This window comes from Eurypyga helias, unplaced genomic scaffold (assembly GCF_000690775.1).
Source record: "Eurypyga helias isolate BGI_N326 unplaced genomic scaffold, ASM69077v1 scaffold2101, whole genome shotgun sequence".
NCBI classification, from domain to species: Eukaryota; Metazoa; Chordata; class Aves; order Eurypygiformes; family Eurypygidae; genus Eurypyga; species Eurypyga helias.
Window position 1 is genome coordinate 9999 of NW_010228711.1, and position 27682 is coordinate 37680.

Genomic DNA, 27682 nt, shown 5'->3' on the forward strand with positions numbered 1-27682 from the left:
AACAACCCCAAGAAAAACTTCCAGCAAATTAAAGTCAACAAGTTAAATGTAGTTGGTTTATATTAAACACTAGCAACAACGCGTTAAGTACAAAAGAATAAAAAATAGTTTGTGTTCATTTTAATGACGAACGATGGGCACAATAGCCTAGTGTCCAATTCACATCACAAACTAGCCAAAAACCGGACAAGTAAGAAATTATCAACCAAAGAAGTTGTTTAATATGACACTTTCTCCATTCCTTGTATTTTCATTCTGTGGGACTGAGGTATACACCAAGGAAGTCCAAAAGTTTGAGAGGAGGGGGGAAGCATTATTACATCAGATACCTTTTAGAATGACTATCTCTTTTGCCTAAGCAGCAGAAGAATTACCCATGCTCTGATCAGTCCACTTTCATTATTGATCATTTCTTCTGCATGATCATTTTGGAACTGATTAAGCAGTAACAACCTTCATGAAAATCCAAGACCGTGAAGAAACAGTCACTAAATTAATGCCATTAACTTCTCCAGTGCTTATCACCTACTGTACCACGTGCCAGCATAGAGCCACAAGTTTTGAAACCCAATTTCAATACGGTGTTGGCATTATCTGTGATGCAATTTAAATGATTGGCTTTCACCTATCAGGGTATGGGAGAGGTAAGGTTCGTATGGCAAAGACATGCTTGTGGAAACAACAGCCACGAGCCCAAATTAGCTTCACTGGTTCACTGACAAAGGACGAGTAGATTTGGGAAAGCTGTCTTTGTAATTCCATACCAAGTTGCAGTTTTCTTCATTCATGTTAACAGATACATGAATGTGTAACATAAGTACAGTTACTACTATGTCTGAATAGAACCCAAGTAGCTATATCCTATAAATAATAAAAAATACATTTTTCTTTTGATAACTGACTGTAGATGTGAGGACTCTGTATAATTCAACCAAATGGTTGTATGCTGTACAGTCCTGTGCAAATATCATAAAAAAATTAATAATCCTTTTTTTGCTATAAGGCTTTGACCCTACATTTTTCACAGCAACATAACTACCATCCAGCCTGTACCATATTACGCAAGCCTTCAGTCCAGGAATTCCAACAGTCAATCCATATAGTGTCCCAGCTGCGGCAACCCCGAAGCCATATGCTCTGTCAGTCATCTAAAGGCATACAAACTTCCCCGGATTCATCCCATCGAGACTGGTCATTCTGTTCTTCTACATCATCACCAAGCTCCTCATCACCTTCTCCCACTTCATTTTCCTCGTATTCTTCATCCCTAGGGAAATCTGTGTCCTGCACCTGGTCTGCTCCCTCTTGCCCTCCAGGTTGAGATTTATCTGCACAGTCTACACAAACTCCGTAACGGCGTGATCCATGTCTTATTCCAACGCTGGCTGCTAGCATGAAAATCTTCTTACACACCATACATTTATACTTTTTATCCTTTTTATGCACCTAGGGAAGAGAAATATTAAACAGCTGAAAATAGGCGTATCGGACTGCATGTGCAGACAGTACTAGGAAACTATTAGTACTAATAATTACTAATAAAAAGAATGCATCCAAAAGACACCCTGACACTGTTCAGGGAAAGAAGTATTGCTACAGAGCTTTGTGACTGCATGAGCCATTGCCCACAACCAAACTGCCTGCTGGGCAGGCCGCTGGTCCGTGAGCGGGCGAGCGTTCATTTTAGGTTAACCGGCCCCACGGAACATGACCCTGGAGAGGCCACGAGGGCAGTAAAAGCACTTATGTTGCACCAGGATCACACCTCATTTAGAAAGCCGCCTTTACAATTTTACATCCTAGAAACACTAAGAACAAACAGGAGTTATTAAAGTCTGCGTGAATCCCAAAAGCAAGATCCTTCTTGCACAACTACTCCCTCCCAGCGCAACCGAATCTTTCCAGGCCCCTTTGGTGAATTTTTTGTCCTGCAGAGCGAGCTTGTGGGCTAAGTCAGAAGGCTGCTGTTGGCTAACTTGACTAAACATAAATCTTGCTTTCAATTTGGGAGCACGTTACGGGTAACTGAATGCCGCAACCATGTGTAACAGTTATCAGCTTGGAAAAAAAATGAAGTTGAAGACTCCTTTCTTCTCTCTGGTGTCCCCACAACTGATTACCGCTGTGTGCTTACATATCTCGTTTGAGGTCACGCTGAAAAAGTTGCCATTTCAGACAAAATAGAAATTACCACCCAGATGAGGGGAAAAACACCCAAGGTCAAGATAGGAACAGTTACTGCTGTATAATCTGTCCAGCTGATACTATGTGTTTTCCCCTCAGTCTCTAGACTTGTTATGATTGTGTTTCACACCCAGTAGAATGTTCGAGGTGTTTGTTGAAAGACGAGGAGGGGGTGGGGAGAAGGGTGTTTTGGCTCCATCAGGGACAGCACACTTCAGTTAAACTACAGGGCTGGGCTGAACTCTATCACTATTTTCACCCTGTCCGACTTCATCTCCTTTCCTGGAGGGGAAAAATAAAAACTCTTCAGCTACAAGACTGGATCAGGTACTGTAAGGCAGAAACCCACTCTACCCTTCCTGCAGGCCGACTACCGCCCACTGTTGCTATCTTCTCTGGTGAGCTACAAAGGAAGCAGCAGAGTGGTTGCGGGGACACGTTACGTGGTGTCACCACCCGTAAGGCGACAATGACCTAACCTCCTCTGCCCAGCCGTAGAGCTGCCCCTTTCCACCACCACCTCTGTCGCTGCAGCCACCTGCACACACCACAGGACAAAGCAACACCCTCGACACTCCTGTCCTGTCAGGCACCTCAGCCTTCCCCAGGCGATGCGGGAGGAAGAAAGGCGGCAGTAGTACGGTGGAAAGCTGAGTATCTAAGGTGAGAGAAGTCCGGTGGAGCGTAAGGGAGTGGTTCTAAAAGTCATGTAGGAGCTATTAACATAGGCCTTTCCTACCTGTAGAGCAGTTTAAGGAATACTTGATTACTACAGTGGTCTTAAATATCTTCTGGAGTTACATCCTGTTATAATTCAGGGTAATTACTCACCTGTAATAATACTACTGGCTAACACAGGCCATTGCATGATACCATGAGCTGGAAAGCTAGGAGGACTTACACCAAAAGCTATTTTCTACATTAAAAATTTGAAGCTCACAACCACTTTCTACTCACTGAGGAACAAAAAAACCCCAAACCCCTGTGAAGAGGCTATAAAGACTTATGGAACACCTCCATGAGGGAGCAAGGTGCTCCACTGCTTCTCAAAGGACTGAGGAAAGCTACCAAAATGGAGTAGTAAAATACAATTTACCCCATTCCACGTACTAAATTATTTCAAGTATCTGCAAAACATGTTGCAAAATGAGGATTTTTTTTAAGAATCACAGTTTGGAGACACATTATTGTCTTCTCACCACCAATATAGTCTTGTTTTCACTACTCCCCTGAAACACACCTTCTATTTTATACAGTAAATGCTACAGTGAAGTCTTAATTTCCTTACAGACTAGATACAAAGTACCTGCAAAATACAGATAATACTTTCTCCAGATCCTCAGATAAACAGTACTCAAGTCAAATCCTGAGTTATGCAACAGGCACAGGCCAGGGGAAGCTCAGCTGCTGATTATGGTATTGGCGAGTCAGAAGGACGTTTACTTTCTATATCTCAGATATTTTTCATTCTTCCCTAAATCTTAAAGCAGACACTATACTATAGCTTTGTCTAGTTGTGAAATAAGCATTTCAGAGCTACCCCAAAGATATTGAGCAATTGCTCATTAACAGGGTGCCCTCACAGAAAATGGTGATGCAGCATTATAGAATAAGACGTGCTATTCCACTGCAGTAACAACGAGCCAAAATTCCCTTTAATCATCTACAGAATCCTTCCATACACTGCATCTCTTTACCACATCACTTTCAAAATCATCTTCAAATAATCAGAATTCAGCAACGGCCTTAACTGACGACATGGCATCTTCCACAAAAAATACAAGAGGTACAGTTATCAGAGAGATGTTCATCAGTTTTAGATTAAGATAAAACCATTTACATTATGGCAAATCAGAGAACAGCGTTTCTCCCAAGTACCAAAACATGAAAAAACAACAAAACCGTGTACATGCACACACACTTGAGGTTACCTACCAAGGAATGTCTCTTTACATGCTCTCTTCGAGTAAACAGCTTCCCACAGATGTCACAACTGAAAGATCTCACGCCTGTGTGAATGAGCAAGTGTCTCTTTAGTGTTCTTCGGTATTTGGCTACATAATTACAGTGTGGACACTTCAACTTGTTCATGATTAAAGCAGAGGAATCGCCTACAAGAAAATAAGCCATCAGGAGAAAAGATGATGAAACACAATAAACCCCCAAATGGTTTCAGTATGTTCTGCTTGGTGCACAAAAATAAAACAGGTGCCAAAACAATTAAAGCACCCACATGACTTTTCATCGGCTGAATCAGGACAATGCCTGCCTGCAGAAACCACAGGTACTGGTAGGCTCTGCGTGTGTGATCTTTCTAGAAGAACACCTACTTGGAGCCAAGGAATTTTTACTACGAAAAGTGTGGATCAATTCTCTTACATATCCTTGGACCAAGGATAACAGCTTGCTCAAAGGATACGTGCAAAACAGGTTTACTACAGCTGCCTATTACTGTGCAGAACAGAAAAGCACAGGATGCTGTGACAGCTACAAAGGTGGTCACACAGGAATACGAGGATTATTTTCATAATAGGGTACTGACTCCGCTGACCACAGGTGAGAATTTCTGAACACGATCAATACCCCATGAAGTATCCGAAACGCACTGACTAATGCTTCATGCTTACATGCGTAAGAGTTTCTGAAGTCTGTGCTGGCAGGGAAAAAAGCAAAAGTAATTGTGTTATGTGCACTGGCCTGCATCCCTTTATCCAAGATGCTCCCTCCCAGCTTCAAAAATCCATCAGAAGATGGAAGTTAAGTTTTGCTACACCAAGGCAAACTTTTGAATAGTATTGGAGCACCCATGCAAGCTGCATGTCATGTAAAACCTTTTTCTAAACTCAGCCATTAAACTGCAGCGTTATACACCTCAACAGGGGTACGACAGACAGGCAGACACTGGGGCTGCAAGATAAATGGGAATGTAATGGTTTAAGACCAGGAGGCTTCCTAAGACCCCAGTTCTAATCCCTTGCTTGTTAGTGAGTTTCACCTTCTGATGACCCCATTTCTTCCACTGTAAAAACCAAAATATTTAAAGTAAACCATAAACCACATCCCAGTAATAGCTCAGAGTTAGAGAGGAGTTAGGCGTTACTATTACCCAGTCCTTAAGATCCTCTTTTTACCAAAGGCCTTATGTATTTTAAGGATCTAGCAATAATTATTTTAGATGTGGTGGTTGTCTTGGTATGTTTTCAGATAGAAAAATAATTACAGATAATTGCCTGCTTGAACTAAGGCTCATAAGCTGTGAAATAGTAGGTTATATAACACAGGTTTGACTGAAGGGGGCTTTAGATATGGCTGCAATGAATTCAAAACCTTTATTGCAATCAAGTTTTTATTTTCAATAGCGAAAAGTATGCTCTGAGATCTATTTTTAAAACTCTATTCAATGTTGTATCTTCATCATCCAAGTGTTCAATTTCAAAGCCCAATTATCTGTAGTTAGTTTACTAAGGAAGAAAAAAGCTACCAGATATTAAAGACCTCAGAATCTTCATATTCAGAGACAAAACAAGCGCTGATATAAATCATGTTCCGTTTTTACTTTTCCATACATCTGAATTCCTTTTTCTCCCTCCAAGGAAGCATTCCTATTGACATTAGCCAGAAAGGCAAATTATATGGAAGAAGATCACTTAATCTTATAAAATCTCTAAACAAATTAATCAAGCATTACCAGCAGTGACACACAAGATAAAGAACCCTTATGAAAGGCAAAACCCCAACCTCCTCTCCATCAGATATACTTGCCATTTTCCCAAGCTTCTTTTGGCCAAGATTCTGGCAGCAGTCCGTACTTGAAGTCACTCGACGTCCCCGGCAGCAGTCCATACTTGAAGTCACTCGAAGTCCCCGGCAGCAGTCCATACTTGAAGTCACTCGAAGTCCCCGGCAGCAGTCCATACTTGAAGTCACTCGAAGTCCCTATTACAGACACAGTCTTACTTTAGCTTCCAGGGTTCTGATCAGCTATGCTGTTTATAAAGGATATCCATTTTGCTAAACTGTGACAAAAGGTGGTTTCAAACCTTAAAAGAGTAATTATAATCTTGTTTTCCACATAATTTTCAATACCGAAATGAAGAAGTAACTGCATTCCTAATTGCAATTAAATTAGGCCTCTGAACTACTCTCCACAGCACAGTTTCTTCTCTCCACTCTGAAAAAGTTTACAGCCTTTCTCATACTCCAGGAACTTTTATGGTAAGTGTATTTGTTCCCTCACTATCACCCTGACAGGGCTAAAAAAGTTTTCCACTGGGTTCTCTTTACAACAGCTTTGTGCAGTGACTTCATCGGTTCTAACCTCAGACAGTCTAGTTGGTACAGAAGCAAACATTTTCTACTGGAGGTGTGATTTTCTTTATTGCCTTAATACATCTTAGTGGTATACAGCGCTTTAAATACTTTATATAAATAAAGGTATCCTACAGCTATGTTCTAAATCCTTTTTAGAATAATCATCTTCATTAGTCTTTTAAGCTGGTATGTTCCAAGTAATTATGGTCTCTTGAACTGATGTGGTTATAGAGTAGTTGGCGTATTTACATTTGGTCTTTAGTCAAGCTCTTAATGCAGTTTGCGTGGCCTTTGTAGCTTTTTTCACTCTTTAAAAGAGCAAAACCATTCAGAAGCGAGCAGTGCCTTAAGAAGAGAAAGATCCTTGCTTGTTTGATTCTGTACTTTTATATAAGTGAGAATTGCATGAGTGAATACGGAGGCACTGTTACACGGCACAGAGACCTATAAATAGTACACAAGAAAGCTGTACTGCGCATTTGACAAATCATATTCGTGGGGCAAAGACTCTTTTGGCAATAGTGTAAAATCAATCTTCCCCTCAATCCCCAAAACGGGAGTTGGTTGGAAAACATGAACTCATACATCCATTACTTTCCTCACAGGCACACAGTTGTTACATAAACCAACTGCCCTGGAATCTGGCAGATTCCCTTTTATTTGTCTGGATGGTGCTCAGATCCTCACACTGGATTCCCAGTGCCACTGCTGTGGAAAGTCTTGAGAAAGGCTTGATAGCACATGGATACATTTTCCCTTTCAAGCCCCAAACGGTACATTTTAATACTCCTGAGGCTTTTTCCCTTGTCTCTGTATTGCTCATTCCAAGGATTTTTCTGCAAGAGGAAATTCTCAAAACGTAAACTGGAGTTTCACTCAGCTAGCGGCAAGCTGCGTACTGAAGCACTCACAACTTGCAGTTTTAGGGGAAAAGTACAGATTACAAATCCTCACAGCGTTAGACAAACACAGCAGTTCATTTACTGCGCAGGCAGTGTTGGCAGGAGGGGTTTCGCTGCAACGTAAGACCACAGTTTGAAAGGAAATCAGTTAACAAATAGGATGCTTCTAACGTTATCGTATCCATTAGACAATGGTAGATGATAAGCAAAGCTGGATCACAACTGCCACACTAGGTATTCCATCGGCACTTTTAAAAAGTGGAGCCTGAGCGAACAAAGAAAGAGAGATCCCAGTACTTTAGCTCATCCACAGAGCTATTTTGGTATAGAAAGAAGGAATGGGGAAGGCAAGGGAATAAATCTTGCTCTCCTTTAAGAAACTAAGTAGAGAGGAATTTTTTTTTTTTTTTAATTACTGACTCCAATAGCTGTTGTAATGTCCAGAAGAGGCAAGAACTCCTTACACTAATTTGGAGCTACGGACTCCAGCAATGGCATCTCACAGCAGCTCATGGAATAGAACACAGATACCCTACAGACATGCCAACTACACATTCCTTTGAGGTGAGTAGTAAAACTTCCTTCTGGGATACACAAGAAAGGATTAGTGAGGAAGCAGTGCTGTACGGTTCCGGGCAAGAGCAAAGATGACTTGACCTCAAGGCTAAAAGCCTCCAAAATTCAAGCAGGCTTCAGAATCTGGCAGAGAAAAAAAAAAAAAAAAAACCAAAAACAAAACCTAAAACCAACTTCTATAATCTGTTTGAAATACTAGATCTTTTCTTTATAGGTTTTCCCCCCCTCTACTAGAGCTGTCCTGTCTCTAGTTGAGCAGTGGAAGGTCAGTGATCAAAATATTTTAATTACTTTTCCCCCCTTACGAAGGGAGTATCAGTGAGATCACAGAACAAGCCTTTACTGCCCACAGGTGTAACATATGCTGTGCATAGGCAATATTGCATAGCTGCCTTCAAAACAAGCACAGAATGACTGACCGTAAGGAAGGGTTGCACCAAGCTGAGAACGTTTCTACCGCTGTCACTTTGACAACTCGTCTGCATCTAAGAGAACACAAACTGAATTTCATTAGGAACATTTATGCTCACAGCTGGTACTGAAGTTTAAGGGAAGTTAGGAACCCAAATCGCTGCAGTGGTCTAGATCACCACATAAGTCTATCTGGCTCTGTGCCAAGTCTTAAGAGCTGTAATCAAGCATAGATCATAGCTACTAAAATCTTTCTACTTCCAGCTTGAAGAGAAGACCTGCTATAACATGAAAGCACAGCCGTGCAGATACCACAAGAGATAAGAGTTTGCTACAGACACTTTAGGCTCTGCACCATACAGGACTAAGTAGATCATAATTAAACCTAATGCTTATTCTTAGAATAATTCGTTGACCTAGAAAACCCGCTTTCTAGATTAAGCACACATATAATGTGTTCAAACCAACAAAAAAAGGCATTTTTAATGTCTAATGGCTCATCCACACAGGAAAAACATGAACTGCACACACACTGGAAACTGGAAGTACAATACCTAGCCTCTACTAGCCTCCCCAGATGGACAGAGGGCTTGCAGCCAGACAAGCTTCTGACTGCAGCTGAGCCAAGCATAGGGTGTTGCAGACCGCTGTGGCTTGCAACATCTCCCATTCCTCTTCCCACCCCGGCTGCTGACCCCCGAAACCCGCTTGCAAAACTGCAGATTCAGTCATCGCTTCTGTAACCTGTTCCTGTCAACGTGGGCCCAGAGGATTCTGATAGGAGACAAAAAAGCAGCTACCTGTGCAGTTGTACAGGTGAACTGGGGGTAGCGTGCAAAGGAGGAAAACACAGACAGCAGTGACAAAACTTTAAAAAAAAAAAAACAAACCACCAAAAGAGGGTAATTAGAAGCAATACCGTTCTTTATTTCCAGACCAGGTCATCTGACCACAACCTTCCTCTGATCTAAGGGCACCTCTTTACACTTCAGTTGATGCCTAAAAGAGGTGTAAGTTCATAATTCAAGTGTTAATTAGCCTCAACACCTACTCATTCTTCTAACTTGCATAGAAAAGAAACATTACCCCAAGAAAATAAAAATAAAGCAGAAGACAAATAAGCTGATTAATTCTCAGGGCTAAAATTCTCAAGATGTCAATCTGAGAAGAGATAAAGATAGTCCAAATACCATGAAGTGGTTGTGTAGGCTTTTACACAACTAAATCTTTATGGAAGGGTTTTGTGGTTTACTGTGTGTGTTCTCAGGAAAAAAGGATAACCGGAAGTCAGACACACTGATTCTCAGCTTTGAAGGCAAGAGTATCACCAGAAAGAGAACGCATCTGAGCAGAAACACGCTCAGTTTGACAAGTTCTGCTCTTTTTCTGTAAGCAGAAATACACTGATTTATGTGGGAAGAAGGAGACGTTACTGAGCGAGCAGGGGATGATTGAGGAGATTAATGAGAAGATCAACGATAGAAGCCATTGAACAGGTCAGCATAGAAAGGGATACGGACATAGGGTGCACTGAGGGAGAAGAACAGAACTTTGCATTAGATGCTTGTCTATATAAGGCTTAACCTCCGTTTTCCTTCTACATATTACCACTAAAAGAACAGTGCCAGAAGAATAAAGGAATACTCTTATTTTTCCACCAGGTTTTCTGACATTGACTGCTCATTCAGATCAATTAAAAAAGACAGAAAGAAGAGAGGATAAGCGATTAGGCCATAGCTTTCAAGGATTATAGGGAGAGCAGTGGTAATCTACTGATACAATCTGGATTGCTGTTAGAGAGCTGGATTTGTTGCTTATGTTAGGTAACACGAAGGGGGGGGAAAAACACAGCACTGCCACAACTGACACACTGGGAAGGTGGGGAAAGAAAATATAATGCACTCCATTCGTTCCCAGAGTGTTACTCATCTTTAACCTTGCTTCTGAAAAAGAGGTCAAAGCACATTACTTCTCAACTGCCTCTTGCAACAGAAAGTTCAGACAAACTTAAGACATTTTGCCAATGCCACCTTACTCATGCTCTACTCACTGCTCTCAATTGCTCTTAATTTTCATTATTTCTCATTCATGAAAAAAATGCTTTATTGCCTTGAATCTGGAGGCAGTTCTGTCACCAACTAACCTCGTCAGATGACCGTCTACTGATGCCAAATATATCATTCACTTGCTTTTTCAACTGCCTTACCATATATTCCCTGGAAAACTCCTCCCTGAGAAAGAAGTGCCATTCACATTAGAAAGCTATTTTGCTGATCTCCCCCCACAAAGGCTACATCAGTGAAACATGAGCTAGTAAGAGCTTTCCTCATCCAGATCATTTATTTGGGGAGGGGGGGAGAGTTATTTTTCTTAGGGACTATCACAGCCTCAAACACAAACTTAGGTCTGAAGGGACATCTGAAGGGTCACCTAGTTCAACCTCCTCCTCAGAGCAGGGCTAACTTCAAAGCTGAAGCGTATGCTGCTTTAGACCTTGCCAATTTTTAAATATCTACAAGGATGGGAGATTCCATAAGCCTTCCAAGCAATCTGTTTCAGCACAACTGCTCTCGTGGTCATTTTCTTCTTATACAACTGGAATTTCCTGAGCTGCAACTTGTGACAACTGACTCTTGCACTGTGCACCTCTGAAACGCATCTGGGTCCATTTTCCTTATAACCCCCTTAAGGTGGTAGAAGGCAGGAGATAGAGCCCTCAGCCTTCTCCATACTAAATAAAATAAATTCAGTTCCTCAGACTCTCCTTGAATAACATGCTCTCCATCCCCTAACAACCTCAATGCCCCTCCACTGGACTCCTTGCAGCTTGCCAGCATCTTTCTTGTACTGGGCTGCCCTAAACTGGGCACAGGATTTCTTTCAAATGTGGCCGTGCCAGCCCCGAGTACAGGGATGTTATCACATCCCTCAGCCTGCTGGCTATGTTCTTGCTAACACCACTGCTACAAGGCTAGCTAGCCTTCATTGCTCCTAGGATGCACTACTGACTTACGTTCAGCTTGCTGCCCACAGGGACCCCCGGTTCTTTTCCACAAAGTACTACACAGCCACTCAGCGTGCAGCTTGTACTGGTGCACAGGGCTGTTACTTACAGATGCAGGACTTGACGTTTGTCTTTGCACAGCATCTCGGGGGTTCCAGTTGGCCAAGTCCTTTGGATTGTTGAGGTCCATCTGAACAACAGCCCAGGCCTGCCCTCTAGCCTGTCAAATCCCCACCAATTTGCTGCAAACTTGCTGAGAGCACCTTTTGTCTCTTACTATCCTGATCACCGATGAAGATGTTAAACAGCATGAGACTCAGTAAGCTGTTTTCAGGAGAGAAGCCCTTCTTGACTTCACTGTCAAGAAAGTATCTTCATCCATAAACTTCTGGACAATGTCATGAGCTCAAGAGCCAGACCATGAACACTGCAAACAAGTCGGTTTAAGGACACCTCAAGAGCTTTCTCAAAGTATTCAAAAGACAACTCAAAGACATTCTAATATAAACATTTCACATCCTCTTTTCATCACATCTTATATTTAAAGTGTTAATATAAACAGAATTTTCAAGATGTACACCTGAAAGGCTGCATGAAACTCCTAGAGTCTGACTGGCATTTAGGATTAAGATCCTTCAGTACAGTAAAACACACCATCCTGGATATTCTGGTAACCAAATTAGGTATCTTGGCATTATGTTCTTCCCCATTTTCTTGCTAACTCTTTGAAAAAGCATCTGTAGAAGAAATTCAAGGAAGTAATTTTAACTTGCCCTTAAAGCTGTCAGTTTGTCCCTAAAGAAGGGGTAAGAAAAGCATCCAATTAAAAAAAAAGAAATTAAGTTTATTTCAATCTTAGCCATAATAGAAGGGTTCTCTACACAGTAAAGCCATTAGTTGCCTTCTGCATCAGCATTAGAGAACTGCTATTGCTACCATTTTATCAGTTACATGTTGTAGCTTGTGAATGTATTTTCTTAAAGGAAGAATTAAATGTCAGATTAAGGGACAGGAAATAGAAGTATCACTGTGCATCGAAGACCACCAATGTCAGCGTAGCTGAGACAAATGTACCAAGAACTGATATGGGTCTTCATTTGTATTTATTCTCACAAAAAGGCATAAACACAGATACCACTGCTGTGTAGATGTTGTTTTGGTCCGAACAACTTCTTACACTAAAGCAGCTGGAAGGAAATGCTAAGGAAACTGTCACTTCATGTTAGCTTCTCTATCATCGGCAGTCTTAGAAGCATCACCATAATTGACCAAAACCCTTGTGATGAACTAGCATCTCAGCATCATGCATTCCAGACTTACTTTGCGGAAACCTAACTTTGTCCTGGAATACCAAGGGATTCTGACTTTACACTGCTCTTTGAGGAAAAGTAAGGTGCAACACATAGGCACAAATACCAAAACAAACAAGGAAAAACCCAACCCTTCCAACAACAACAAAAAAGCCCCTACAACCAAAAAAATCCCCCCCGAAACCCCCCAGCCCAGATACTTCCTTGGAAACTCTGCATAGTAAGATCTGGCAGTACATGACAAACTAAGCTTGCCAGACCGGTGTCATGTTCTCCTTACAAAGGAACATGCAACATTACCCTAAAGAAAGGGAATCAAGTCACAAGCAAGCAAATGCGTAAAAGATTGGAATTTTTACGCAGCTCATACTTTTCATACACATGACCTGACCATAAAAGGCAACTACCGCTTAACAAAGGGATTTTTTTTTCTATCTTTAAAGATTATGCTTTTAAGTGTGTCCCCTCACCCCTCCCCCTGAGCCCTGGGAATACCAGAGTGACTGAGTTCTGCAATTGTGGCTACATTTTTACAGGAAAAATGGCAACTCTGCTCTTGCTAACTCCCATCTCCATCATTCCCAGAACGACAGGACGAAGTCTATAGCTAACAAAGCTGCACCAGTGAAGGCTAGTGGTTCAAGAGAAATGCTGAAGCTGTACTCCTAGCAACGCAGATGTACAGCAAGTACTACAGGGAGCTTTAGGGTAAACACATATTATAAGCTTTCTATGCTACAGTATTCCACATTTAGTATACACTTCCTACACTATGAACACATTCCTGGTTGCATATATTCACTGACACATGCCAGAAACTGGCACAACTAAGAAATGCTTCCTGCCTCTCTCCTCCACCCCAATAAATGACTCCACGTTCTGCACACGAGAATTCCAGAATGTACACAGACAATAAATGGTTTGGCAGCAAGCAAAACGACTCAGCAAGGACAGAGAACCTCAAGGAACCATCTTTTAGTCAAACGATGTGACACTTAATGTTTGTAGTGGAGAATAGGTTTTGAGGATGACCTATCCCTTCCCTCAAATCAAAAAACTACCACCACACACCAAGCAAGAGAAACCCCAAACCACACAAAGACCTGTAAGTCCAGAGTAACTGAACACCAGTTGATCGATTTATACTCCCATAAAATCTTCCATAACAAAGTCAGTCTAGCACTAGAGTGCTCTCGCAGGGAGTTATGGTGGTGTAACTGAACTGAACAGGCCAACCAATGCAGAAGATCTACAGGTTAAATAAGAAAACCAACATTGTTTTTCTGTACCGTATGTCAGTGAAGGCATAAAAGAGATTTTTAAAAGTCCATTAGCAGTTTTTTAGCTTCATAAATATCACATGGGAATGGACAGGCATGTGAAGACGAGCACATAGGAGACAAGGGTGCTGTGGATAAAAACAAGACTTCACTTTCTAACGTAGTTACTATCTGGACAAAAAGCTTTTTAAAGGAAGTTGTATTCTAATCTTCATGATGATTTAAAAAACCTCCACACTACTCTGAAAATCAACTACAAACCAAAAGGATCTGAAACATCTGAGTAAAAACACTTTCACTGCTCAGCATGTGATAAAATTAATTCTGTCTTACTGAGCCACATCCTTGAGATGCAGGAGGGAAGCTAGCTGAAGAAACAGTGCAGCTAATTCTGTGGCTGGAGTCATGCCACCGAATGAATCAAGAAGACACACAGCCTGTGGTTTTCTTTACTTACCGAGTTGCTGCCATCATCATCACAATTTCGTAAATGAGATAACAGAAAGGTCAAATCAGCACTTCAGACCGATAATTTTCCAAAAAGTGAATATATTGTCTGAGCTTCAATTGCACCATACCAAAAAAAAAGTTTCAGGCAGGAAAGGTCTGTAGAAACCACAACCTTCTTTCTTAACCCATCCACCTTGCTTTTTTTTTTTTTGAAAAATGAAAAAAAACACAAAACAGAAGAAAAAACATCCCCACAATCAAAAAGCCACCAACCAAACACAAAAAACCCTAACACTACAGCAATACACAGAACACTGCTTAAAGCTGGAAGGTCAGTGTTGAACCACACCATGAGAACGTGGTGATCTTTGGGATCATCCCCAGGAGAGTTAAATTCAATGAATGGGGAAGAGGTTGACCCTCAGATGTTGCATGCTCTTTAGATGTCTTCTAAAAACTTATGGGGCCTTCAATACCAGGTTACATAGGGAATGGGGCAAATAAAGAGGTTAAAGGTCCATTAAGCAATTTAAATCTTTCAATCAGGGTATCAGCTGGACATCTGAGGAAGATGTGACATAGTACCATGGAAGAGTAGGGGAAAAAAGCTTAATTTTATTATACTACATTTTTTTATTTGTAACTCAGACAGTCAAGTGGACCTTATCCCCACAAGAAATATATACGTGTCCAGATAACTCCATCTTGATTTCTTCAAATACAAAGTTGCTTTTCTTCATTCTGAAGTCCTGATCCAGTTGTGTTATGCTGCTTCCTCACGTCATGAGGAAAACTGACCAGTACTACATCTTTTGTAAGCTGGTTTAGCTGCTACTTGTGTCTTTCTGAAAAGTAGTTGCTTCTACAGCAAGCTGAATTAAATTCATAGAATCACAGAATGGTTTGGGTTGGAAGAGACCTTAAAGACCATCCAGTTCCAACCCCCTGCCATGGGCAGAGACACCTTCCACTAGACCAGGTTGCTCAAAGCCTCATCCAGCCTGGCCTTGGATACTTCCAGGGATGGGGCATCCACAGCTTCTCTGGGAAACCTGTTCCAGTGCCTCACTACCCTCTCCCTGAAGAATTTCTTCCTGATATCCAATCTAAATCTCCCCACTTTCAGTTTAAACCCATTACCCCTTGTCCTGTCACTACAGGCCCTTGTAAAAAGTCCCCTCCCAGCTTCCTTAAGAAGTCCCTACTTCCCAACGCAAGAAGTCATTCAGGAACTCTCTTGGTTCCACAAAACAGCTGTTTTCATCCTCACCTTGTTATCCTTTCCTTCACCCCTACCCCCAACACAATATATGACACAGAATTATCTAGCCTGATCGCAACAATAATCCAGTGGCAGCTTCATAAAACTATTGGGATATTACAGACAAGTCTCCTTGAGAACCAACATGGTCACCTCTGGAAAACATAAGGAATACTTCACAGGGGTTGTGAAGCCTGAGGATAGGACACTTGTACTCTAAAAGAAAAAAAAAAACCCACCACCAAAAAAAAAACCAACCAGGCCCAACTCAAGAACAAATTCAAGAAGTGATAAAGATTTACAAAAAACTATGAACAGATATTAAGAATATGATGAATTAGAATCACTGAGCTTTTATGAACTGAAAACTAAGAGATGCTGACTGATGGCACTGTCATTTTCACTACGGTAAATGGTTAATTGCAGTTTGTACCACAGCTGTAAACAGTAAAGATCTTTTAGCAGATTATCAACTAGAAAGGAAAACAGTATGACAGGCAGTAACATTCCGTGTGAAGAAACACAGGTATTTTAATTAGAGTTAATACTGGAAAAGGTTTGAAAGCTTCAGTAGGAGTAGGTAAATGAAGTTAAGACTGTACATGCAATTTAAAATCCATCTCAACTCCATAGAGTTTTTTTGAAGCTCAAAGTGCTACTTTCTACAGGCAAGGTGTTTAATATAAACTGACTGGCAACGGAGGGCGAGAGGAAGGAGAAGCTGACATACCCTTATGGATACCTGTAGGAAAACTCACATTCAGCAAGGACCAGTTTAACATGTTTGCTTTACTGGGACACAAGGGTAGCAGAGAGCTCAGAAAGCTTTCATTGTTGATTATCAACACTTACTTAGCAGTGCCCAACTGAAAAGTCCATTTACCACAGAATTCAAGGTAGTGGCTTTTGGGGTGAGTTTTTATAGTGAGCAGAGTGTTCTCAAGCAGGCCTCCCTTCTGCCTTATCTATGGTATTTTGTTCCCCGCACAAACACACCAGAGAACCCAAAACCATATCCGCGGACACAGCAACCCACTTTGCATGTAACCGGACATCTCATACCACAGCTGGAGTTGGCTGTCCCCAGCAGCACATGACAAAGCATAACAGTAGAAGCTCATTCTTTTCCTTTCAGCAAGTAAAGGGAGAGCACACTCCTCAGCTTTCATCATAAGAACTAAATATTCTGTTTTCTTATTGCAGCATTGCCTTACAGCTATCCCAGAAGTCATTTCCTTACGCATTTTTAACTCCCAGTGCCTATTATTTTTGGTAGCTTTTCATCTCCAGAAGAAATTTAATCCACAACTAGAAAGTTACCATTTAACCTACAGGTTACTCTACAACTCATTCTTGTCATTCTTCCAATTCTCCACTCCTCCCACTTCCTCCTCCCTCTTGCACATTTTCTTGGGCATAGAGGAAATAATTTAAAGAAGAGTGTTTAAGAGTGGAATCTACCTGTAGAGTGAAGAAAAAGCTAGCCAGCAGTAGAGGAGAAAGAACACAGAACGCTGAAGCACAGACTATGAGTGAAAGTAAGCTATACTAAGCCCCACTTCCAATCTCTCTTCTCATTTCAAACAACAAACACAGAATGCTGAAGCACAGACTACTATGAGTGAAAGTAAGCTATACTAAGCCCCACTTCCAATCTCTCTTCTCATTTCAAACAACATGCATGCACATAAGAACTTCATAAAAGCCAAAGTTTTCTTATAAAATATTAGATACAGCTTCCAAAATAGTTGTAACACTGAGAAAATGTAAATATTTACTTGGGACCACTTATCTTGTGCTCTGGAAGTACCAAGGAGATCAGTAGTTGTCACTATTTTATAGGTCAATAAAATACACACACCCACAATCACAGGACAGTTTTAGACAGACCCTACAGCACAGACTGTGTGCCCCTAGCCTCCAATACAGGTCTTTTCATCAAGATGTTGCATGGGTGTATTTTGTAATTCAATTCTTTAGCACAATGAGTTACTGGAAACCTTGGTGCTTCTGTCCAAAAAACTGAACTTGTCTAATCATTACTGCACTACCCATATTGCCCGTTATTTCTTCAAGAAGCTCCCAGCATAAGTATTTCTCTCTGTTGCTGGGGACACCATTTAGCAGACATTCTCTGTGGTATTTCCAACAGGAAAAGAGGTTGAATACCTACCCCATATAAACCAGAAATAGAAATCACACGCTGAACTGTGTCAGCAAATTGATGTTTGTGAGATTAATATACAAGTCCTCTGCTCCAGACCCTCTGCTGCCCTTTTTTGTGCCACTGCAATGAAGTCTGTATTAGCGAGTCGTGCAGCCCAGCACAGGCAGATTTGCTGTGTGGGTGCTGAGGACTCGGCACCCCCACTACACACATCTAAAGGTGCTTTACTTCAGGTTACATCTAACCTGGTGCTGTGGACCCAGGGCATTTTAGCAGCTGGCACCCATCAGGCACGTTTCTGAAACACAGCTTCTATTTTCATTTCAGCCAGAAGAAACCCTGTGCAGTCTAAGGCAGCTTAGGCAGTAAGAGAAGGTCAGGAAATCACTCTACAGCTGCACACTCCCGAGCTAAAGCAGACCTACCTACCGAGGTCAGAGATGAAGACCAGAGATAAGCAAAGCCCCTGAAGCATTTACAGAACTCATGTTGGCTCCTCAGCACAGCTGCCTCCTACTGTCGTGCTACACGACAGGTTACCCATGTGGGACTGGCTGCCCTGCTTCTGTGCCAGATGTACATGTCCCTAGCTCCAGCCTACATCTCTCTATTGTCACATGTCCTTGCAGTGCTCACGCGTGTGTACTGGTACGAGTCACACCGCCGGCCTGCTGTTCCCCCCTTGCCTACTCCCACCTCAGGAACTGCCAGCCACCCAGAGAGGCATCGACACCACCGTGGGCAGAGGCATCTCGGGGCCCCAGGAGAAGCGGCCTACCCCACCACTACCGAAGGGATTTCTTTCGGCCTTGTTTTTACACAAGGCTGGGAATAGAGGAAGAAACTAAGGCCATCCTTCTTCCCACCAAAATAAACAGACTCCTAGACCCTCCCAAGAACTCAGCTTGCTTTCAAATCTGTTTTGTCACTGGAATGCAAAAATAGCCAGAAATATTCTATATGCACAGGTGTGAGCGCTGGTATCCACAGTCCCTTGATGCCTGAAGGGGGCATACATTTCTAAAGGCTTTGGAAACAGACACATCTAAAGACCTCTGTTCAAGCTGTGTCTCAGAGCCACCTGTAACTTACCCCAATTCAGGAGGCAAATTTTCCTAGCTGTTAATTCCTCTCAAAGTGATACAGGTAGATGGCAGTACTTCAAATATATACTCCAACTATTCATACCCTATAATAGCAACTTTAAAAAAAACCCCTGAACTTAGATACATCGTCCCAAATCCCAACTGCACTCTGAACAGCCTGCTTATAATTCTTTGTGAGACCATACTTCAGCAAACAGATATTTAGTCTTACTCTATCATTTAAATTAACCATAGATTGTTGAGGGAAAACAAAATCCCATGAATTTAGGCACTCCCAGGATTCGTTTAAAGAATCACTGAACAAAAGATATTCCCTCTACTATACATCACTGTGGCATCTCTTTCTAATCTGTTTCACAAATTTGCTTTACGAGTTTATATTATATTAGCCAGGATTACTCCATTTAGTAGCTTCCCAGACACCCCTAAAAACACCGTAGCAGAAAGGTGAGAGGTGACTTCTGCTTCTCCCTCAGTCAGGTGAAAGAGAGAACCACAGAAATCATTTGCTAGTGGAGGGAAGGAAACATAAAGGACCTTTCTCTGTCCATCCAACTAACACCATTAGCTACCAGCAATCACTCCTTCATTTTATGCCTAATTTGGCTACAGATTAAATGTAAACATAAGAATTTTAGTTTCTAACAGCTGCTAAGGACCCCCAACACAAGCGTCAAATGCAACCAGCAGGTGATACACTGTATGGCACAGCACAGTCATTCCTTTCTCCAGCCAAAGATACACTGCTGTGCCTCAAGGTGGAGAAGCAGATTACTGACTGGGGTGCTGCCTTTACCACACGCTGTCACGTACTTCGATAATTCAGTTTTCGAATAACATGACTGACATTAAGCAATATTTACCTGCTTCTTCTTTAATAAATGACAAATCTTCTTCTGGATATGGGACTGATGGCTGCAACACTGAGCAATCTTCCGAGTTCTCTTCGGTATTAGGTGGTATATTATAAATAAACCTCTTCGCAGTTTGGTTTTTCCTTCTTGCTTTTCCAGGTTCTTGAACTGATTGTCCCTGCGCGCCCATGTCATTCCACACGAAAACTTTTCCCTCACCTTGAGATTCATTTTCAGCCATTTCAGGTGAGCTGTCCTGGACCCAACTGCAGTCATTCATTTGGTAGCTTTCCATTTGGCCCTCATCGATAGGGTAACCATCGTTCTCAGTTTTTATGCTACTTGCCAAGTTGGTAAGGTTTCGCGTTGCCCAGAAGCTGGCAACTTTCTGATCCCTTGGAGACAAACCATCCCTACTAACAGATCTTCTGTTGTAATCCACGACAACGGTCTCCGGAGCTTCTGATTTTATACTTATGTTTAAGGCATCTTTGATGAAGTTGCGGCAGGACTGGACAACCTCCGTCATCTGAAGGTAGCTGGCCACTGACATCACTTCAATGGCATTTTGGCTCGTAAGCACGAGGTTACCAGAATATAAGAAGTCCAAGATGACAGAAAAACCTTGAACAGCAACAACGTCTAAATAGGTAACAGTGGTTTGGTTACGGCTTTCTTTGTTTGTAAAGCAATACAGAGTCTTAAAGAAGCGGCTGCCTGCAACCAGGATGTTCTTGTGAGCTCTGAAGACCCTCCCGCTCACCACAATATTAACATCACAAAGAATGCCTTTCTTCCGCTGCTCGTTGAGCTCTTGCAGGAGCTGATAGCAGTAAGAGTTCTCATTTGGCCTGCTGTTAAAATCACAGTATCCTTCATTATTCAGTTCGGATGGTAATTCTGACTCCTGCAATTAAAAAACAGCACAACCATAATTAGCTCTTAATGAATGCTCTCCTTAGTCCTCCAACACTGTAATAAGGATACCAAAGTAAACTTAAGATAACATTAAAAAAATTTGCTTGAATCACGTTCTTGCTCATAAGGCAGGCTGGAATATGTAAATTAAAAAAAAAATCTTTCTGAAAAATAAGAATCACTATCTCATTCCACATCTTCCACCCTCAAATCTGAAACAAAAACAGAACTGGCAGAAGTGCCTCCAGGGCAAAGGAAGTGAAATTTCAGCCAAAAGTAAGGAGAGATTTAGTTGAGTGTGAAGTACTTGTTTTTCTTAACCTGTGCATTAAAGATTCAGGAGTCTCTCTTTCCAAAGATTTAGCTAGATGGTACTCACATATCCAATCCCCCTGTTCTTCCCTAGAAACCTCCACTTAAACAGATAAGCAGAACCCTGATAACTGATTCAACATTTTCTTCCACTGAGAGATGAACACAAAGATTAGGGCTGTATCTCCCAATCTAATGATTTTGTATGTTTTCAAAAGAAAACATATTACTGAAGTAGCTATAACAACAGATATATTTCTTGTACATTTTAACAAATAAGGCATTTATTCTTTATTTTCTAATTGTGGCAGGTTTAAGACTAAATAGCTGTATCACATAACAAGTGGATAGAATATTGCATGTGACCAAACAAAACTGAAGCTTCCATTACATTATTTAGCCATGACTTTCTTGAATCAAGCTTCACTGAAACTTTCCAGTAGCAATACCTTTAACTGGTACATACTTACAATAGAGACAATATGTACTTCTAGGTCTCTCTATAATGTTTTTAAGAGATGATCTCAAACGTGGCTTGATTACTTTTGGCAAAAGTAGTATCACACAATCCAACGTCAAGAAACGAGTTGTCATTAAAGATCAGTACAGAGAGAGTGGCTGATGAGAAACGAGAGAGCTGAACTAGATTTTTGGAACACTCAGAAAATTTGTAACTGATATTGAGACAATGATGATTCAGAGCTTCTACAAAGCAGCAGCTAGAAGCAAACAGAAGACGACACAGACTGGCATATTTCAGACCATACTTATCTTGATTAACATGTACTACCATCAAGAGCAGTGACAATGACAGTCTGTTTTATACTGGATCTTCAAGACACCCTCTTCTTCCCTAGCAAATAAGGATAGTTCAAAACTGTCTGGCTCCCATATGGTTTTGGATGAGAGAAAATCAGATTTTGCAAAGGCTATCTTTATTTTCTCCTCTCGTTTTCTAAATCAACTCAGATTTGAGGGCTAGAGGTATCATTAAGACTCGACTGCCTAAAATTACATTAACAAGGTAACGTTAATGCTGCCATGAGCCCATAACCTGTCATGAGCTAAACACACGGCAGAAAGGTACTATCCTTAATTTGGAACTATGGCAGAAACCAGTAATATAAAATGTCACTTTCTACCACACAGGAATCAGTGCATGAAACACTAGTACTCACCTCAAGTTATCCCAGTGTGGATCACTGGGATGACAACTGAGGCTGCAACTACACCCTCTGAAATGGTACGTGCATCTATAAGCAGCAAATGATGCTCACCGTAACCAAAAAAGAAACTGTACCATTTCAGCATCTCCTGCAGAGAAATGTCAGTTTGCTGTCACATTCAAGTTGCTTCTAAATCTACCCTTCCCAGAAAAACACTTCAGTGAAAAGAAGAAGTAGAAATAAAAGCAATTAGGCTTTCATGGGAAAGAAAGCAAGGGATTTTTGTCCAACCTCAGCTTGATTTTTTCTTCGTGCTCCCTGACATACCCCAGTACACCCTCAGAGCTCTGAAAATACATCCCAAACATGTGACAACTATGTGTCATTATTTAAGTTCTCAGCAGATTTTGGATCTGGACTAGCTTTCGGTCACTCCAGCGACGGAGCACTGCGTTGTTTCAAAACACCAATTACACTGACTTTTGATCAGATTAAGAAGAAAATTATCATACCCTAAAGTGTTGTCACTCTAGTCAAAGTCAATCACCAGTGACTTGCATCTCGCACCATAAATGTTAGGTAGATGCTATGAGAGCTGACAATTTCATTCTCTGAGAGCACATTAACCACCACATAAAATTTAAAAATAAATCTGCAGCAGTTCTCTTTTTACAGACATCTGATTTAAAATGTACTCTCTCTCCATTTTTAACAGAGCATGTGTATGAATCCAATCAAGCTGATAAAAAAAGAAATCAAGATCTACAATACTGTTTTTTCCTAAGAAAATGACAAGCCAGCATGGTAAAAAGGACCAGTGTGCTACTGAAACACAAGACTGAAGTCTTCATTATGAAGAGACAAGAAGGCTGAGTGAAAATAAGACACATCACGTCCAAGCTATAGGAGAGATCAATGTTACGGCTTTACAGAAATGGGTGCATAAATATTTATACTATTACAGTCAGTTTTAAAACAACTGTTTAACTGCTGCTATGGAAGTAGCTAAGCCTAAAGCAAAATAAAAGCCCAGGCACCTGAACAGTTACCAAGAGTATGTAAAGCAAGTGTAACAAGAAGAATTAATATTTGCTATGACAAAATGAAAAAAGTTAATATCCCTTGCAGAGTTTTAAACATCTCCCCTTTGTACTGAAAAAGTACAAAAATACAGTTCAATAGGAGGTATGGTGCCAGTAATATTCACAGAAAATATAAAAGTATATTTTCAAACCTCTGTTGCTTATGTTGTGCTCATGGCACATCATAAGGGTTTTCTGACGAGAACCACAAACTAAACAATACTTTTTTAGATGGCATTTATATTTTCAGAATACAGACAAAATACTCCCATCACTTAAGTTATCTCAACACCAAACCACCTTAAATAAAAACTGATAAGAAGCCTAGAATGAAAACCAGAACTATCTCAGTTTTAGTTGTGGAAGCTACAGCACTAAGTTTGAAAAGCTTCTCTCTGTAGGTGAGATTAAGAAACCGTCTCAGAGAAAAGAGGCTACTCAAGGAAACTAACATTGTGCTCAGTTTCAATTAGACTCATCTAAATACACTCAAAGATAAATTACTAGCTCCTATGTATAATTTGCTAATTAAACATGCCTAAAAGCTAATAGGGGCAGAAACAGATGATGAAAAATCCTGCTACTAGAAACTTGCTTTTCTTTCTTCTCCTGTGCCATCAGCATACTCTGTCTCCTGGGAGCAACAACAGTGAGGGGGGGGCATGGAAAACAGACAAACCCCAACCCAACAGTAACGATAGATTCCATCTGTATGTACACGTGAAGTAGTTATGCCACATTTTTGTAATCCCTTCCACGCTTTTCTCTACAGCAGTTTCCCTATGCCCCCAAATTAATTCTTATCCTGAAAAAAACAGATCCTCTAACAGAAGTGAGCTATCTTCTTAAGCACATGCAGCTACAGAGGAAAGCGATCTCAAAAGATGGTCCTATTAGCTGCACACATGATGCTCCGCTGCAGTTTTACACGCCATTGCATCGCTCACAGGGAACTCCGCAATTTCAACGGTTCCATTAAGTGCCTAACATCCAGCTGAGTAGTTCGAGGTCTGGTAAAGACACCACATAAAAATACAGTAAATGATAGTCCTTGCTCTGAAGGCCTGACTTCCCCCTCAACTTTTCTGCTCTGCTAAGAGGAATTCAAGAAGTTAACTCAGAACACTATAATGTAACTCTTACATCTGAAGCACGACTTGTATTCATCACCGCTCACACAAAGCAAACGATTACAGTTCACATGGAAAAAATAACACGTCAAAGGCCTTCCTCCTTTTGGAGAGCTTCTGCTTTAAACCAACATGTCTGTTAGGCAGGAGAAAGCTTTTCTGGCACTATTTCCAAAGCTCAGCTTCAAATTATGTCCAGAGAGAAAATATTTTAAGAAGCAGCTTTGAGGGGAGGACCCCCCAGCAGTCAATTAATCTGCATCTCATGGATCTAAACTTACCACAGAATTAAAATATTTTGCCTTAATTTCCCAGTAAGTGTCTGGTTTGCATTGTTTTTCCAGTTAAGTGTCTATTTCTTAAGATTTTTGCAGCACAATAGTCCATTTATTAAAAAAACAAAGGTAGTTTCAAGATGATTATATCCTTCCTAAGGCTTTAATATGGAGACAGATTATTTTAAGAACTAGAACAGAAAAAAAGGAGTCAAGTTTTTTGTCTTAGAAAGAAGCACCGACTGACAGCTCAATACCCTTGAATTACAGCAGCTGCAACCACTTGTGATGTATTCTGGCATTCCAAATGAAAAATATCCCAAAAATAAACTGAAAATCATCACTCATTTCTTCCTGAGTGTGATATCCAACAGACCTATAGAAATTTCCATTACTTTACTGTCTTAACACCTACAATTTCCTTTTTGCACTTGAACAGTGGCACGATGCCATATGTTTATTAGCAGCTGCTAAACATGCCCTGCAGTTGAAGCTTGTCAAACCAAGAATACATGGGTGTCATCCCCAAGACAAAGGCTGAAAGATCTCGCCCAAGTTTCATTAAATCTAAACGGCTTTGCTGCCTCATTATGTATGTTGGAAATATGGTCAGGGTACAAATTGCCTACATTTATTCCAAGTATCTGGTATCATGGCATTAAGCGAAAAATGAGGCTATTGTTTTGGTATTGAACATACATATCAAGAGAAATTCAAGAGCTATTAGAAGTGTGAATGGATATGGAAATTAAACATAAAAGTAGAAAGAGATTTTTTTAATCAGATTTGTCATCAAGCAAGTGTAACTCAGAAATGCACCACAGAGAAAACCACACTGAGTCTTGAAAAACTGCAATTCCTTCCCTTCTTAGAAGTTTTTAACTGAAATGCAGTTGCACAGGGATGCATGCATTCAGCACTGTTTTGCACTTGAAAACACCACTCTGTCTACAGCTACCTTACAGAACCTTACTCTGTCCAAACCTTATCTTTAACACAGTACATAAGAAACACTGACATCTCATCTATCCTACTGTTTCACTGGAAGAGCTACTACAAATATTTTTTTTCTTAAAGTATCAGTTGTATAAAAGCAGAGGCTCGTTTCTGTAAGGATTCCCATCACAATGAAAGGTTAATCTTCAAATGAATACTCATATTAACTTTTAGGCTACTGCAACACACAAATCAATATTCTGTCCCCTCTTCCACACCACCAGTATTTAATAGGGTTACAACAGACTGGGGATAGGGGGTCAGAAAGAAAAAACTAGTAAGTTGAGTTGGAAAAACTGATTGGAATTGGTTTTATTTATGCATTGCTTAATGGGCACAACAAACTTGGAAAAGTGGCATGAATTAGCATCTTGTGACACAGGTGGCTACACAGTGTTAAGACTTACAGGGTAATCATTCACAATTTAAAGTTAGAAATAAGGTAACAAGATGGTAAGGAATACACTGCAATAAGGTTAAACAAAAATAACGTTTTCAAAGATAAAGAGGTAAAAGACATTAACAATGAAATACTCAAAATTAAAACCAAGTTGTTTAAGGCAAGTCGAGCCGAAACACTGCAGAGTGAATAGCAAGCCCCAGACTGGAGGAAACTGCTCAGATGACCTACTGCCATGTCACAGTACCTGCCTTAGAAATACACTCACTGAAAAGGTAGCATTACTCATCTTGAAGGGGAACGTTACATTTATAAATCCAAAAATAGTCCTTTGGATCACTGGTATTTAAGCGGTTTCCTTGCAATCCTGCAGTAGCTTCACTTAAAACTTGCATTCCTTTTCCAACTAGCTCTAAGAAAACCGACGTTCACCTAACGTTTCATCTGTCATCCCGATAGCCTACCCAACCGTCAGAGCATCAGCTCTTGTCCAAGGTACCCTGAGCTCCTTAAAGCACTCAAGTAGTAAGCTCAAGTTAACTACTACACTGCAATTCAGACTCCAGGTACACCTAGGCAACGGAGATGGGTGTTTGTAATTAAAACCGAGCCCTAAACAGTGAAAAACGGAGCGATGGGGGCTTAAATTCCGTCTAACAGCTCAGGTACAGCCTCGCAGCTCACGTACTAGCCTAACCTGAAGCACATCAGCTTGTGCCCGCTGATAAGCTCACCGCCAGCCAGGCGAGCCGAGAGGACTTCTGCAGCACATCCTTTGGAGAAAAGGCTGCCGGCTGATTCAACACCAGTATTCTTTAGGAGCTTGCCATCCAGATACGTTCCAGAGTCAGCCCTGCCTTATTCGTCAGATCAGCCAAGAAACGCAACAATTCTAAGTTCAGCGGGGAACATGAAGAGTTGCGCTAGTCCTAAAGCATCAGGAGTAGTTGGCTTATTCACATGGCTTTCAGGAAACCACATGTTTATCTCGAACACACACCAAGCAGTTGCAGACTTCTTGCTCAGTAACTCAATCTAAAGCAACACAGTCGGGAAAAAAAGATTTAAACGAGAAAGTCTCGGCTGTACAGTTAGCCGGTTATCGCCCCGGGATCGTACCGTTAGGAACGCCTGAGTAACTCTCATTTCACGGCGGCAAGCAGCAGTTTCACACGCAGCCGTCAGCCGGACACTACCCTCCCCTCCCCGGTACCGCAGGAGGAAGTTGTAACGAGTGTTTTTAAATCAGTGCAGCGACACTGGTATTCATACGCAACTTCTTTTTCCCACACTGCCGGTTTATCTTCGCCAGATAAACTAATGAAAACGGCACTCGTCACCTCCCAACAGGTAACGCTAACCAGGTACGGCCACGGGCGACGGCTCGCGCAAACGCTCCCGGGCTGCGCCACGGCAGCGCTGACAGCGCTGTGCCTGTCCCAATCCCGCGGGAGAGTCACCTCAAATCGGGAAGCGGACTGGTCTCCCGCTGCGGAGACGGCGTGCGAGATCGGCACGGCAACAACAGAGGAAGCCATTTAAAGAAGTTCACACACGTGGGCATTAAAAAAAAAAAACCAACCACAC

At 41.3% G+C, this 27682-nt stretch overlaps 1 protein-coding gene across 1 annotated transcript; it reads right to left on the bottom strand.

Annotated features, from left to right (window-relative positions):
* Positions 1–214: 214 nt before the first annotated feature.
* Positions 215–27633, bottom strand: ZBTB10 (zinc finger and BTB domain containing 10). The gene is made up of 5 exons (XM_010160007.1): positions 27292–27633; positions 19826–20723; positions 5947–6120; positions 4120–4295; positions 215–1446 (listed from the first exon to the last, which is right to left on the bottom strand). Exons 1-5 carry the CDS (start codon positions 27631–27633, stop codon positions 1141–1143), a joined length of 1896 nt encoding a protein of 631 aa, XP_010158309.1. The 3' UTR covers positions 215–1140.
* Positions 27634–27682: the final 49 nt, after the last annotated feature.

Bases quoted from the DNA above. Each gene is read 5' to 3' on its own strand.
- ZBTB10 (XM_010160007.1), bottom strand. From the start codon at position 27,633: ATGGCTTCCTCTGTTGTTGCCGTGCCGATCTCGCACGCCGTCTCCGCA. The intron at 4,296-5,946 runs GCAAGTATATCT...ATTTTCTTGTAG, and splicing joins AAAAGAAGCTTGGGAAAATG to GCGATTCCTCTGCTTTAATC. The intron at 1,447-4,119 runs GTAGGTAACCTC...TCTCTTCCCTAG, and splicing joins ATGTAAAGAGACATTCCTTG to GTGCATAAAAAGGATAAAAA.